The 15,450-nt window shown below is 48.6% G+C and overlaps 1 protein-coding gene across 1 annotated transcript; it reads right to left on the bottom strand.

Annotated features, from left to right (window-relative positions):
- PSMD5 (proteasome 26S subunit, non-ATPase 5) lies at positions 1-14,508 on the bottom strand. The gene is made up of 10 exons (XM_044439716.1): positions 14,321-14,508; positions 11,514-11,661; positions 10,967-11,080; positions 10,357-10,485; positions 7,850-7,959; positions 6,367-6,509; positions 4,525-4,716; positions 3,931-4,040; positions 3,254-3,394; positions 1-2,865 (listed from the first exon to the last, which is right to left on the bottom strand). Exons 1-10 carry the CDS (start codon positions 14,506-14,508, stop codon positions 2,608-2,610), a joined length of 1,533 nt encoding a protein of 510 aa, XP_044295651.1. The 3' UTR covers positions 1-2,607.
- Between the last annotated feature and the right edge of the window lie 942 nt (positions 14,509-15,450).

The raw sequence follows: 15,450 nt of genomic DNA, 5'->3' as shown, positions 1-15,450 counted from the left end.
TGAAATTGATCAATATACGTATAATGCAGGGAAGTGCCATTTTAACAGCAGATGGATCACATATTAAAAGCTACAATTGGAGAGCTTATAGGATGGCAAGATAACTCCCCAAATTATATAAATACAGCTTTATTTAACTAGTTTTTGCCGACTTCTTCATTTCAGGCGGACAAGCTACACGATACTGTTTGAACAATACACTTAAAAGAATTGTTAAGCACATACTTGAATCTGTAGCAGCGCAACCAAAATGTTGCATCAAAATCATATCTGCAAACACACGTAACAGGAAGTAAAACTCATGTTTCAAGACGCACCTCCCTCATTGGTCCAAGCAGAGGGAAACACAAATCTTAAGAGTCTCAGACATGAAAGTGGTCCAGCTTACTAAAATAATCGACTCATCTACCACGGATGCTACTTGGTGACCTAACAAGCTACAAAAAGCGTAAGGCCCAAACACATTTGACACCTACAGGCTTGAGCCTGAACATAACACACACACCACTGGGTGCTGGATTGTGGTCATTTAATCAGGGACCCCAGTTTGACACAATTTGCTTAGGAATCCGTGACACAGGACGTCAAGCGATGGAATTCACCGCCACGGCATAGCAAACCCACCTAGATGGTTTTAGAAGGCAGTTACACAAGTTTGTGAAGCTCTTGACGGGCTCTAGCATGCGGGCCATGCCTTGCCTGGGGTAACAGATGTGAGATGCTTTGAACAGCAGTGGCCCAGCCCATTAGCATCCCTAGCGCTGCGGTCGCACTCACATCCTGCTTACGGTCCTCCCACGAGCATCTGGTTGCAAACTAAACACTGAATTAGGTGGTGCTTTGGTCTGATTCAAAGAGCTCTTGATGTTCTTGAGTGGCAATCTTCCCCTCCTCATGCGAGAGCTGGGAGGAAGGCTGCCACCAACCTGAGGCATGACTGCTGGCCAATTAGAATTGTTAATTGTGGAGAAGCCCTTGCTGGAACAGAAGTCTATTTGGCCTTAATTATATAATTAACACATTTGAGTCTCCTCCAGTTTGGTTTTAAACTGTTGGGTCAGTTTCTGTACCATTTTATACTGTGTGAGTGTTTCATATTCTTATCGCTATGATTACTTTCAACTTTTAAAACTGCTGATCACTGAATTAAGCTGTCAACTACTTTCCACATACCTTTTGATATAAAGTGGCATATAAGTAAACGGGAGAGCAGTGGTGGTGATCGATGGCCAACCTGATCAAAAGGTAAGTTGTGTGTGCACCAAGGGAGACGCACGATACTAGCCTCCTCTCCCTTCCTAGGAACTAGTAACATGAAGCATAAGTGCAGCAAACAGGAGGACGGTCACCTGAGGTCATCCCATTCCTCCTCCCCCCTCCAGTTTTTGTGCATCCCCCCCAAAAAAACCAATGCTTAATTACCCACCTAGAATAGTTTTACCCAAAATTCTGTTGTTCCCTCAGAAACTTGTACCTCTGAGACTTAGCTTTTCTAATTGACTTGCATTTCTGCTCTCTGCAATTTGTGTTAAGAGTCAAGGGTTCAGGCAGGGACTGAAATTCAATATATATATATATCGGGGAAGAGATATATATGGATATATGCAGATATATATCCATATATCCATATCCTCTGGGAGCACTCCAATCTAAGATGCATTCTTCTCAGAAGAGCTAACTGACCATGACAGGCCGCAAGTGACATTACCTGCTACCAGGCTGCACCAATTCAGGGCAAGGGCGTGGAGAGACTCCACCAATGTACTGCCTTCCAGATGTTTTGGTCAGGTCTGGGCATTTTAGCCCTGCTGCTCTGGATCGATGAAGCTGAAGTTAAACCTTGAAGGGCACCAGGTTGTGGAAGGGTGCCACACAGGAATCAACTCTCCCAACCCATCCCAAAAAACAAGCACGGCAGAAGGAGGTTCGCAGACATGTCTTCCAGTTTGGCATGTACAGGAATCACTCGACACGAGAAAGCGCTGCCCGCACACACAGTCTGAAATGGAAAAGCTCGACAAGAGAGATACCTGTTTTTACTTTAAGCTCCATTTTATAAAGCAAAAGCAGCCCATGAAATTCACCACCCGCTAAAAGCAGCCCAGCGTGTTCTTGCTGCCAGCCTGAGCTCTCGCTGGAGACGCAAGGGTCCTTCACGCTCCCCACAGAGACCGAATCATTCCGGATCTGGGGGCACAGGACCCCCACTCCCCAATGCAGCGTGGCTGCCTCAAAGCGTTTGCTCATCAAATGACGCACCTTCTCGCCGAAAATGCCAAGGTAGCTTTACCCAGAGCGGACAAGCTGCTGTTTACGAGGCCTGCCGTGATATGCAAAGCTCTCATCTGCAGTTGACTAAAGGTCCAAACTGTCAATCATGATCCAGAAAAGCTCCCTTGGCTTACCTCAGAGAATACAGGTACGCCAGAGTAACATGGTCCTCAACCTTTCTACCCAATTATCTGTCATTCAAAGTTGAAAACAAGAACAGCAAACCAATTCCTTCCTCAGGTTTTTACCCCCCTCTCCATCCTCATGGAGTCAAAAGCTTGAGAAGTCCAAAGACCATCTGGAATTACCGCAGAGCAATTTAAAGCCGGTTCAAAGTTATTCTGCTCCCTCCAAGGCCGTGGTTGAAACAGCCTTGACGTAGTAAGGTCCTTCGCGCAGGTAAGCCCGAAGCCTTAGGTAATGCTGGTTTCCGAAGATCTCGGCGGTGGTCTTTGAGTTAGCCAGGGCTTTGACAAGTTCATACTTGGCCTCCTTAGAAGCTTTGTCTGGTTCCACTGATCTGTCCACGACATATTCCACGAAGCCTGGGCTAGCCACCATTATCTTCTGCGCCCACGGCTGGTTAGCAATGGCCTGTAACAAGAGGTTTTATTGGAATGCATACCCACCTTTCTACCTCCAAACTGAGAGCTCCAGAACAGCTCAGGATAGCCAGCCAAGCCACTAGTAAAACACAATGCTGAAGCAGAACCATTAACAGCAATACGGTTTGGAGGAGAGAAAGTTTAAAATATCTGAGGCACAGACTTATTGGAGTAAAGAGCATGCCTGTGGCTCATCCTTCAGCGCCATCCTAAGCCTCTGGTTTAGGTAGATTTCAACAAGTCCACCTTTCCATGACCAGCTCCTTGCACTTGCTTCTCTGGAACAGCTTGCCAATGTTTCGGGTATATTTGCTTGGTTCTAACTGGGGATTCTGGAACTGGCCAAGACACGACTGAGTTGGAAAAGGGGCACTTACAGTGAAGACCCTCAAAGCACCACAGTGGAGATCTGGGAAGGGTTGGGTGCTGATGCTCCGGAAGAGTTCCATGGGCTGGCTGGATAGAGAGGAGAACCAGAATTCTGTCATCCCCAGAAGGTCTTCTGTCTGCTGGTCAGGCTGTACATAAAAAGGGGTGAGTTTGCAGATGCAGCCAATCATGTTTTCTCGAAAACTCAAAGAAAATGCATATTAAGGGATTACAGCTGGCATCCTTATGCACCTCTGAGAAGGGGGCTTGAAGCTGCAGGCGCGGCTGGCCATTTTTAACCTCCATTCCAATGCCTTTGAGAGAGAGCACTACTTTAATTTAAAAATGCAAAACTGTAGAATGTTATGCTTTTCTTGCAGAAGTGGCCATTTACGCATTGTTTAGATTCAAGCTTTGCTCATTAGATTTACAAGACGAATGGAGGTGGTTATAGTCATACTTCTGGGGAGCTTGACAAGCTACCAAGCAGTCAGCTCCTAAGAGCTGGTCACTGTTCTATCAGAAGAATTGCTTGTTACAAATCTCTTTCAGCCATTCAAGTCATGGCCACCTAAGATGCCCAGGGACGCCCTGCTGTTCTCGCTTGCCTGCAAGGGCAAATTGTGCCCCAGCAAGCTGCATCCATCATGAGGAAGTGGGCATTTTCCCATGTCGTGCAGCTTACCAGCAAGTACAAGAGAGAGGAAATTGCATCAAGGCACCGGACTCTCAGCTCTGTTGGGGCATTCCTTGCCTGATGCCCGATTTTGTTTAGCACGTGATAAAACTGACTGCCTGGGAAGACAGAGGAGAGGTTGTTATTATGATTATTTTAAAATGAATCCCATTCCATGGGAAAACTGCCTTACAACGTCAGCTTATTTCTCAGTTTGGCCCAGAAATGTCAATGCAGGTCTGCTTCAAATGATTTTTATAACGTGGAAGCTGCGGAGAGGAGCCAAGAGTAATTCCGACACATCTGCAATTGGCACATCGGCTCATTCCCCGCTTCTTGTCCTACCGCCCCCATGAAGAACTGCAGTTTAAAAGAAGCCTCGACTCTGCCGCACGGACAAAGCGGGACTAAGGAGGAAAGGCTGCCGCTGGACAAGGGGCAAAGCCGCGTGTTTTCCACCTCGGCTTCAGAGCCCCATCTATGAGTCCCATCAGGGCCCCGATGGCACCCAGCCATGCGTTCTTTTCCATTCGGAGGGTCCATTTTGTGAAATGCGCAGTGACAGCCCCCTTCCTCTTTAGGTTTACATAACACGGAACAAACCTCTCTTCTGCAGCACCAGCTTCCCCTCCACGTTGGAGCCCAGGATCCCGAGGGTGTCCACAGCGACACCAAACAGGGTCGGGTCGGGCCCTTCGGCCATGCTGAAGACCTTCTCCACAAAGGCGGGGTATTGCTCGCAGACCTGCTGGGGGCTGTCAACCATAGCCAGGTTGCCGAAAAATTTCACAAAGCCTGTGGAGCCGGAAAAGAAAAGGGGTCATTCATGCCACGTGGGAAGAGAGAGCCGACAGACAAGAACTTGCTGCACAAAGGTTAGGAGAAAGCGTACCCCTCTGGATGAGCTAAACCGCAAATTCCGCTGGGGAGGAAGGGAGTCCAACACATCCAGAAGGCACAAGGTGGGGAAGGATGACCTTTATCCAGGCTGTAAGGCCCAGCCAGCTAACGCCAAGGGACGGTGCTTTGTTCGGGATGCCAAGCCCAACCTCGCCATGTCACCTGGCACTTTAAGCTCAGGCCACAGCGTAAGAGAGGGAGAGCATCTCTTGGATGCGGGCTATGCCTTTTGCAGCAGACTGCGTAAGCATCGCAGGCCAGTCCTCAAAGACACAGCGACGAGCTGGCATTAAGGATGGCCAAAGAGCCGCCCCAGGAGAGAGTCAACGCCATTCTGGTTTAAGGACACTGCAGCTAAGAAGCGGAGTTATCCTTGGGCTTGATTAAGAAGGCAGAGCACAGAAACAGACTTAGCACAGACGACTGTCTGCAGAGATGGGGGAGAACGGGGCTGCCCACCCTCTGCTATCACTGCAGTGGGCAATGAAAAAAAATTAAGAAGTGATGACACTCAAAGGCCCAAGTCTATGTCACCTTGGGTTTTTTTACCCAGAATCATCCTCCACACAGCAGACACAGGACCTGCAACCACTTGGGAATGAACAGCTTGTTCACAGCCCCAAGCCAGGGTCGTGTTGTCAAGCTTGCTAACATGCTTGGCCGGGCCAGATCAAACCAGTCCAGGGCAGCCAGTGCTGCCCTGGGAAGCCAAATACAAAGCGGACTGCGCTTCCTGGCTCCCCCGGGAGCTGGTGCTCCTGCTAGGGCAGTCCCGCAAGCAAGCAAGCTCACGGCTGTTGCTAGCAACCTGTCCCCACAAAGCTCTGCCAGATCAGACCGCTTGTTCACATGCAGGCCAATCCGCTCTCCTCGGCAGCCTCCTAGAAACCCTGAAAAACAGCCACTGCAGGGGGTGAGAGAGCCCATATGCACCACAGGCAACCCAGTGGCCCCTGGATGCGCTGCACTACATCCCCCTAAACTGCGGTCAGCACATCCAATGGTTACAGCTCACAGGCATGGTAGCTGAACACGCAGGGAAGGTACACATTCTCACCCCAGCTTTTCCCCATCTCGCAGGGCTGCTGAAAGCACAAAATGAGGGGGAACAGGACCAAAAGCAGTCCCTTGAATAACCTGGGAGAAAAAGGGGATATAAAATAAAGGCTTGGAGACTAAATTGGAGACTAACAAAAGCCACAACTGGCGGAAAGACTTGCCTTGATGACAGGACTGGCTCCTTTGTGAGGCTTCCACCAGCACATGCCTCTGCTGTTCACACGCCAAACTCAGTGGGGAGGGGACATGACACTCCATGCAGCTCCACAGCCTGCCCCCCCCCCGCCCAGGTGTGTCTGACCACAACTCCCATCCTCCCCAGCCAGCAGAGGCAAGACTAGCCTCCAAACTCCGAACCCATGAAACTCCCTTGAGAGGAGCCCCAAACCTTCTGCTTAAGGCGCATGATGGGATACCCAAATATGAAATCAATACAATCCACTTGGAGATAAGAAAAATCACACTGACACGCAACACTTCCGTCACCTGGCAAGTAGAAGCCAGAGAAGGGATCAGAGTCGGCCCCGATGATGATGTTGGAAATCTTATCGATGATTCCTTGCTGGGCAAGATACTGGAGCCCATGGTGCGTGTGCGCCAGAGAGGTCACCATCTCGATACAGGTCGCTCTGCAGTGCAGGAAGAGACGCGCCTTAGTCCCAAGGAAACTTACATATCGGTCCTCCACTTCCCCTCTAGCTCCTCACTGAGAGGAAGGTGGCTCAGGCCGAGAGTCTACAACCAGCCCAATGAGCTTCATGGCTGAGCGGGGACTAGAACCTGCATCACCCGAGTCCCAGTCTGACACTTTAACCATTACATCATGCTGGCAATGAAATGAGGTTGCCTCAGAGTCCTCCAACACTCCAGCAATCCATTGCAACTGTTCTTGCTGCAAGTTGAGGTCATTTATTTATAAGGTATCTAATATTATCTGGTCACTACCAAGAGCTGGAAGACAAGACAAGCCTTGCATTCCAGCTAGTCACCTCAGGCTGCAATTCAACACCCATTTAACACTCATTCCATTCACTGGGGCTTGCTTCTGAGTGGATGTGCCTGCGATGGTGCTGTCAAAGGCACCACTCAGGAGAGGGAAGGGTATGCAGGAGATAAGAGGACAAACAGATGCATATACCAAAACCTTCCACTGAGTCAAAGTGACCAGACAGAACTGACCAGGAGTGAAGTCCAACTGCAGGGTCTGACCCAGGGGATTGTCTGGGCTGCTCCATCTCTTCTTTTGTACCTGAAGACTGCTAAGCAAATTAAACTGCCTCAAAAACTCAGTCCCTTGAGCTCAACAGGGGTTTTTTCCCCCTGAACCAGAGGTCTGAGGACCACAGTCACAGATACACCATTAAAAAATTCTTGGCTCTGAACGCATCCCATGGAAGAGTCTTGGAGTCGTGCCCTGCAACCAAGGCCCGTGAGCAAGGCAGAGCGCTTAACACAAACCCCGAGTTGTGCCTCTCCCCCTCAGGTGTTCACCAAGATCGGCTCGGGTTACTAGCCGGCTGTCATTTTCAGGTGCAAGGCCTTCTCCCACGTGGGCAAAGTATGAAGAGAGTGAGAAAAGGCAGAAAGGATCTCTCCAGGGCACAGTTCTGTACAGCGCTGGTTGTCCTGCTCCCGCAAACCCCAAAGGAGGTCTGCTTCCCCTCCAGCACCACATGAGACAGGATCCTCGCTCAGCAAGGCTCTGGAAACACTCCTTCCTTCTGTCATCAGGTGTGGCTGTGGAACATTTGGCTTACATGTTTGTTAGGTACAAATCGGTTGGAGGTACTAAGGGGAAGCAAGGAGAGGGAGATTTGCACCAAAACTCGGTGCCCTGCAGAGCATGCAGCCAAAACTCTGGTTGGTCAGTAAGGCAGCCTGTACAGAGTCACCTCACAGCAAACAGGACTGTAGCTAAAGGGATGCTCAAGACAGAAGGGTCACTTTTAAGGTGCATCCTGCCACCCACCTGACAAGCACGTCATTCCCCGTCAGCTCCCCAATCAGCTCCGATATTATTCCGCTGTTCACACAATAGTTCAGCGAATCCACCGACATGGAGGAAATATTGACAACTAGCTAACAAAAGAGCACAGGAAAGGGCACCGTGAGAACTTTTTAAGGATATAGGAGTAACGCAGGCAGGCAACCATACAAGGACATGTTCAGCCTTGAGAAGAGAAGACTGAGGGGGGCATGATAGCCCCCTGTAAGTCCCTCAAAGGCTGGCACAAAGAGGAAGGCCAAGATCTCTTCTTGCTCAGACTAGAGTGTAGGACATAGAATAATCAATTCAAGTTGCAACCACCCAAACTCAGGCTAGACATCAGGAAACGTTTCCCCACGGTCAGAGCAATGCGACAGTGGGACCAGCTGCCTGGAGAGGTGGGGGGCTCTCCCACACTGGAGACATTCAAGAAGAGCCTGGGCAGCCATCTGAGTGGGATGGTGTGAACTGGTGTCCTGCAACAGCAGGGGGTTGGACCCGATGGCCTTCATGGTCCCTTCCCACACTACTATTCTATGATTCTAGGAAGATGCGCTGCATTTCTGTGATAACTCAGGGCACAAAATGAACTCACCTCGACAGCATGGATGCTGATGGCCTGCAGAGACATTGCAGGAGGTGACTCGAAATGCTAACTCAATGTAAAGTTATGCATTAAGGAGCACTCACAGGGTAAGAGTCGGGGAGCGGTGAGGAGAGCTGCTTCCAAATTCTGACCTGTCTTCCCAAGGGAAGTTCACCTGACAGCCACACCTGTCTTTTCTGTCCCGACTTACATTCCTGCTCTCCCAGACTTTAAAAATGTATGAAGTCTTTACATCATTAGCATTTTTTTGATACTGCATTGGCCCATGTTTTAATTTTATACTGTGGAATTTTTAGTAGGATCTTCGTGTTTTACAGAACGCCTACACCTGTAACGCTCTGGAGGGAGAATTAGCATTATGCACTTTTTCAGCATTGCTTATGAAACAGAAGTAAAATAAACGTGCTAAAATAGCTCCCAGTAAGGCAGAAGGTGAACCACTCGTAGCCCTTCAGATGCTTCAGGCTACCACACCCATCAGCTCTGGCAACCTCAGCGAATGGTAAGGGACAGTGGGAATCGTGGTTCCCTAGATGGTTTGGCCTTCTAGATTCCCATCCCGGCTCCTGAAAATATTCCGATGCAAGCTGCCAATTCTCCTGTGCAAATCGGCTTCACTTGCATTGGAAAAATTCCCCATTCAAAGTTTTCCAGGAAACCTGGAAACCATTCGGCCCCATCACTGGTTGAATGACAGTGAAAAGGAGGGCTTTCTCTGCGGTGGTGCCCCATCTTTGGAATGTGCTCCCCAGAAAGGTCCACCTGGCACCGTTGTTATTTGTTTTTTGGCGCCAGGCCAAGACCTTTTTATTTCAGCAATATTTTAATAACATTTAATATTAACTCTAAGTTTTAACTTGCAGCCGGAATGAATCAGGTTTTTAATTCGTATAATTCGTATTTTTTGCATTATGTTTATTTTTGTAAGCCGTCCCGAGGCATTAAGCGATACAAAAACTCTAAATAAATAAATAAATGCCAGTTGGTGGCAAGAGCTCCTTAACAGAGGCTTTGAGTCACCCAAGGCAGGGCACAAGGGGAAGCTGAGGTGCTCTTCGCTTCCTTGGTCTCCCACCCAGAATTTTTTGCTGGACTGGCTCTTTTGCCCGCCTAGCAATAGTGCTTCTGAGGGTGTGAGAAGGAGGCCGGAAAAGGGTTAGGATAACTCGTGTCCCAGCCTCCCCTGTGCTCTTCCCTCCCCACCACTGAAATGTCCCTTTTTCTTCCTTCCCTGATTTGAGTGTCCAACCTTGAAGGCCAAAAGCACAGTTCTTTCCACACTAGCGTCAAAGTAGCAGAGGAGAAGTGTCAGATGTCAGCCTCCATCCTAGCATCCCATGGCCCCCCAAACAATGTCTTAGGGACCAAAGGATTACTTCTAAAATAGTTTAGATAAGAAACACATAACTTACAATATAGAAGTAAACATTAAAATGCTTTAGATTAGAAATACATCTAAGCTTTACAAAAATAGTAAATAGAGTGAAACACAGAAACAGATCGAGTCAGAAGGGGTCTCCCGGGCCATCTAGTCTGACCCCCGGCTCCGCTCAGGACATGCGCACCATGGGCACGTCTAGCCTATCTTTGAACACCCTCACCGATGGAGCATAGAGTCGTGCTACTGCAAGTCAGGATAGTTATCCCAGGCCTTTTATCAGCCTTCTGGAATCTTCCAGATGCACTGAACTACAATTCCCAAAGTTCCTGACTATTGGGACTCCTGGGAGTGGCAGCCCACCACCCTGGATGGCAACAAGTATGAAAAGGCCGCTCTGATTTGAGAAGCGGCCCTTATGCCCACAAACACAATGACTATTCATTATGCACTTCACTTCAGTTAAAAGGCTGGCTAGGCCACAAAGGAAACAAAAAATCTTGCCTCGTACACACGATAGCGTATGATGTCACTCTTCGCCATGATATTTTTCAGGTCGACTAGCAAGTTGCCTGCAAGCAAAGACTCTAAACCCTCAGGTGTTTCTGCCACCCTTGATAGCGACTTTATGGCCTAGAAAACATCAGCAACGTAAACAAAGATAGAAAAAACAGACAGTGGATATTAAAAGCAAGGCAAAACTTCAGGTTTTGGACACAGATTCCACTCCTAAAGTTCAGATCTGAAGTTCAACACACAGACTTTTTTTCAGAAATAATCTTCTGACATATGAAGGACACCCAAGATCAAGTCACCTAAAGGCACACCAAAGACAATAAGGTGAGAAGCTATTATTGAGGTCCCACCTTACAGGATAAATTCTTAACTAGGAGGCATTAGTTTAAAAAATTATAGAACAACGTTTAAAAACCACTAATAAACATTTTCCTGCAGGGCAGAGGATGGAGCAGCCTTGCAGGGCAAGGAAGTGACAGTCCAGGTGGGGGAAGGAATAGGAGGGGCCTTTGCCTGCCTGCCATCCTCGTCCCAAAATATGGCCAAAAGCCATGACATCAACTGCTCCAAGTTAGTATCTGTTTCTAGGATCTCTTACCTCTTTGGCCACTGCTATTTTCTCTGCAGCAATGCAATAAATAACCTGCCTCAGCAACTCTGGAGTATTAAGGATTTCTTTAGCAGCATCAGGATCTTCTGCTACCCGTCCAACCTAGAAATTCAACACAACATTGTAAGAGTATTTACATCCCACCTTCCAACCAGAGTTCCGAAATGTTTGAAAACATAATATAAAAAATAAACAATATAAAATATATAATACAACTAATATAAATGAATACAATAATAAGCAATCTATTATACATATAATATACTCTGTTTTATTGTTTGGATATATAAATAGATATATTCATATATACAACTATAAATACAAAATAATGTAAACAAAAGTTAGGATAAGACAAAAGTTCATGCCAGTTCCCACCTGCCATTCTGATTCTCAGATATTCCAGCTGTCACTCTAGGCCACTGTACACAGTCACACATAAAGACACAGACATAAAAGGTAGGTAGATCTCATTCACAACCTTCCCTGATCAGGAATTACTAAGCTGCCATTATAAAAAGCATGCTATGGTGCACACCTGGGATACAGTCAGAATTTTGACTGAATCGTCTGGATGGAAGAGGCCCTTCTGCAGTTCTTCCCCAAAGTTCTGGATCACGTACAAGGGGTCCATGATTTGGAGGAACCGCTCCAGGATGGAAACACAAGAAGAGATCTGCTCACTGCTTTTCAAGAAAAATAAAAAGACAGGAAGGTTAGCAAGCAGTTCACCCAGTGACCGTTTTGAGCTTTGGAAACCTGAACAGTACCCAAGTAGCTGCTCCCATATGTTTAGGAGGCATAGGCCCACTGCAGGGACCTCCCTCTTAAAGGTTAAGAGAAAGTGCTACCAGCAACAAGCCCTTTTCTCTGATGCCATCCAGTCTTCAAGTACCTCAAACAATCACTTTACAGGCTGGTCCTTTTTAGACACTAGATAAAGCAGCAGGGGGAACCTGAGGCCCCAGGCCAAATCCTGCCCTGTCAAACTGGCCCTCCAGGGATCCTCAGATAGCCACAACCCCTTTCTCCTGGCCCCACACTTTCCCACCGCAAACCACCCATTCGGTGGTTTCCTAGCCATTCTTCCCCCATTTGAAAAGGTTAAAATGCCTCTCCAAAACTTTGCTGTTAGTATTATTATTATTATTATTATTATTATTATTATTATAACATTTCTATGCCGCCCCTTGCCGAAACCTCGGGGCGGCTTACAACATGATAAAATACATTGAAATACAATAGTACATAATAAATTACCATTAAATATAACAATACAAAAAATACATTGATTTACAAATACAAAATTAAAGTTATCAGTATAAAATAAAAATATAGGAGGAGAAAGAGAAGGAAGAAGAAGTTGCCCAGGCCAGATCATATGTTTTAACAATTGAAATGATGTTTAAATAAAAAGGTCTTTACCTGGCGCCGAAAAACCAGTAACGACGGTGCCAGGCGGACCTCTTTGGGGAGTGAATTCCATAGGTTGGGCGCCACCGCAGAGAAAGCCCTCCTCCGGGTACTTACTCCCCTAATTTCTTTCATGGAGGGTTCCCGGAGAAGGGACTCTCCCGCAGATCTCAAAGGGCGGTCGGGCATATACGGACGTAAGCGCTCGTGCAGGTAGCCAGGACCCAAGCCGTTTAGGGCTTTGTAGGTCATAATCAACACCTTGAATTGGGCCCGGGCTTCAATGGGAAGCCAGTGAAGCTGATGGAGGACTGGAGTCATGTGAGCATAACGCCCCGTCCCCGTCAGCAACCTGGCAGCTCTATTTTGCACCAATTGAAGTGTTCGGACTGTCTTCAGGGGAAGCCCCACGTAAAGCGCGTTACAGAAGTCTAGGCGGGAAGTCACCAGCGCGTGTGTCACCGTCGCCAGGCAGTCGTATTCCAGGTAGGGGCGCAGCTGATTAATCAGCCGAAGCTGAAGGAAGGCGTTCCTCGCTACCGCTGTCACCTGAGCTTCCAAAGAAAGCTCCGGGTCGAGGAGTACACCTAAGCTGCGGACCTTATCCCTAAGAGGGAGTGTTGCACCATTCAGGACCAGGTCAAATCCACCCTCTCCGAAACCCGATCTGCCAACCAACAGGACCTCCGTCTTGTCTGGGTTGAGTTTCAGTTTATTGGCCCTCATCCATTCCCTTACCTCGGCCAAGCACCGGTTCAGCACAGCCACTGCCTCACCTGGATTAGTGGAGAATGAGAGGTAAAGCTGGGTATCATCAGCGTATTGATGATTCCGCAGCCCACACCTCCTGATGACCTCTCCCAGCGGTTTCATATAGATGTTAAATAGCAGAGGGGATAGAATGGAGCCCTGTGGTACCCCATGGCATAGCTGCCATGACGTAGAGACATGGTCCCCCAGCACTACCTTCTGGAATCGACCGTCGAGATAGGAGCGGAACCACTGCAAAGCAGTGCCTCCAACCCCCAATCCCGCAAGTCTATCCAGAAGGATACCATGGTCGATGGTATCGAAAGCCGCCGAGAGGTCCAGAAGAACCAACAGGGATGTACTCCCCCTGTCCTTCTCCCTGCACAGGTCGTCGAGTAGTAATGAGTTTTAAGTTAAAATGTGTTTTTTATTCCTTTGCTATTCTATTTTTTATGAGCACTCTTGTAAACCACCCAGGACTTCAGCGATTGCGTGGTATTAAATAATGTTTTTGGCCCCATTCCTTTGCATTTGGCCCCAGCATTCAAAGGAAAGCAGCAGTTCTTATTTGCTCAATACTCTTACCATGTGTGACCCATTGCATAACTTATGGCTGTAACCTATTTGGTCTACTGTCATATGCAATTATAATTTGACTGACTTTAAAAAATGTGTCAAAGCACTGGGAGGGCCCGCGAGGGCTAGTGCTTAAGAGCACAGTTCTGGGATTCAGGCGACCTGGGTTCTAGTCCCTGCTCAGCCATGGAGCCAACCGGTTGACTCCGGACCACTCACAGACCCTCAGCCCAATCTACCTCGCAGGGTTGTTGTTGGAATAAGACTTGAGAGCAGGAGGCGAAGAATGACGGCAGCTGCTTTGAGAGAAAAATACGGGGCATAAATCTAATAAATAAAATAAATGAATTTGAGGGTTGGGTTTGGTTGGGTGCCAGAGCTGACTCATCTACAAATAAATGTAAACAAGCTACTTTTTGAAAAGCCTCGAGTCGAAGCCAGACAAAGCTGGCAAAGGTCAGGCACAGCTCCGCCTCCTCACTGAGCGCTAGTATCTTGAAACCCTGCAAACACCTTCCTGGAACCCCAACGCTGCCAGCGACCTCAGCAGCCGCCCTGCGGCAGCGGCCCACCGTCGGCCTGCAAGGCCCCGTCCTTCCCACTCACCTGTCCCCCCGCGCCATGAGAGCGAAGAGCCCCGCCAGAGGGAACTCGGGGCCCCTCTCCCGCAGGGCGCCGGGCGGCAGGGCCTGCACAGCCACCCGCAGGGCCCGCAGCTCCTCGGAGGGCTCCTCCAGCCGCGAGATCCGCCCGAGCAGCTCCAGCGCAGCGTCCACCGCGCCCGGCGCCGCCATTTTAAACCCGCGGACGGGAGGGAGCAGTCGCAGGAGGGAAATCTCGCGAGACCTCAGCGCTAGCGACCCAGGGGGCCGCGCGTCACGAAGAGCTCCCTCTCGCGTCCGCCTCTCCGGCGGGCCCGCCCCTTTGTCTTGGCGCCTCGCGTCACTTCGGCGCTCGGACTTCTGATTGGCTGGAGCTGGAGGAGGCGGTGGAGGAACCACAGCCGAGCTCACGTGATCTTCCCTAAGAGAAGTACATATGAGGTGATTTTAAGCTTATTTCCGCGTTCCCCAAGGCCTAAGTTCTCCTCTACTTCTCGCAGGCCGGGTGCGCTCCTGCCCCGCAAATGGCGTAAAGTTCCGTCTTCTGTTAGGGTCCGAAAATTGAGGGTTAGGAATGCATCTCTTGACTTTCTACCTTATCTCTTTGGTCCTTAGCGCGCTTAAGCAGAAATCTGCTACCGCAAATTCGGGCCGGAGCCTGTTGAAGCAACATTGCAGCAGAGGACCTCTGAGCATGTGCAGAGTGACATTCAACACTGCCTTCCCACAGAATCATTCCTTCAACGGCTTCCACGCCTCTAGACATTCTAGGATTTCCAAGCAGTTTACGTATACAATGTAAAAACCAATATAAAACAGTATAAAGCAATTAATACTTTACAAACACGAGAAGCTAGCCTCTCTTCTAGCTTTCTAGAAGAGGGCTCTTTATCCATTACAGCTTTTATTCTGACCATTATAGGAGCTATCCATGTTGCTCCATACCAGTTAGGGTGGAGTGCAGCACCATGGAGAGCGCCTGTAAAGCTCAGCGTGAAAGCTGGATTGGATATGGAGCTCGGATTTGTCAAAAAACGGATGCATGAAAGGGGGAGAGGAGGGCATATGATTTCAGGAAAGAACCTCAGGCAGGAGGTTTCAAGGAGTGGCAGGAGGGGAAGCCTGTGTGGGCCA

The sequence above is a fragment of the Varanus komodoensis genome, unplaced genomic scaffold (assembly GCF_004798865.1).
Source record: "Varanus komodoensis strain SLA01 unplaced genomic scaffold, ASM479886v1 scaffold36, whole genome shotgun sequence".
NCBI classification, from domain to species: domain Eukaryota; kingdom Metazoa; phylum Chordata; class Lepidosauria; order Squamata; family Varanidae; genus Varanus; species Varanus komodoensis.
Note: the sequence above shows the minus strand (reverse complement) of the source record. Positions and strands in the feature narration are given on the sequence as shown.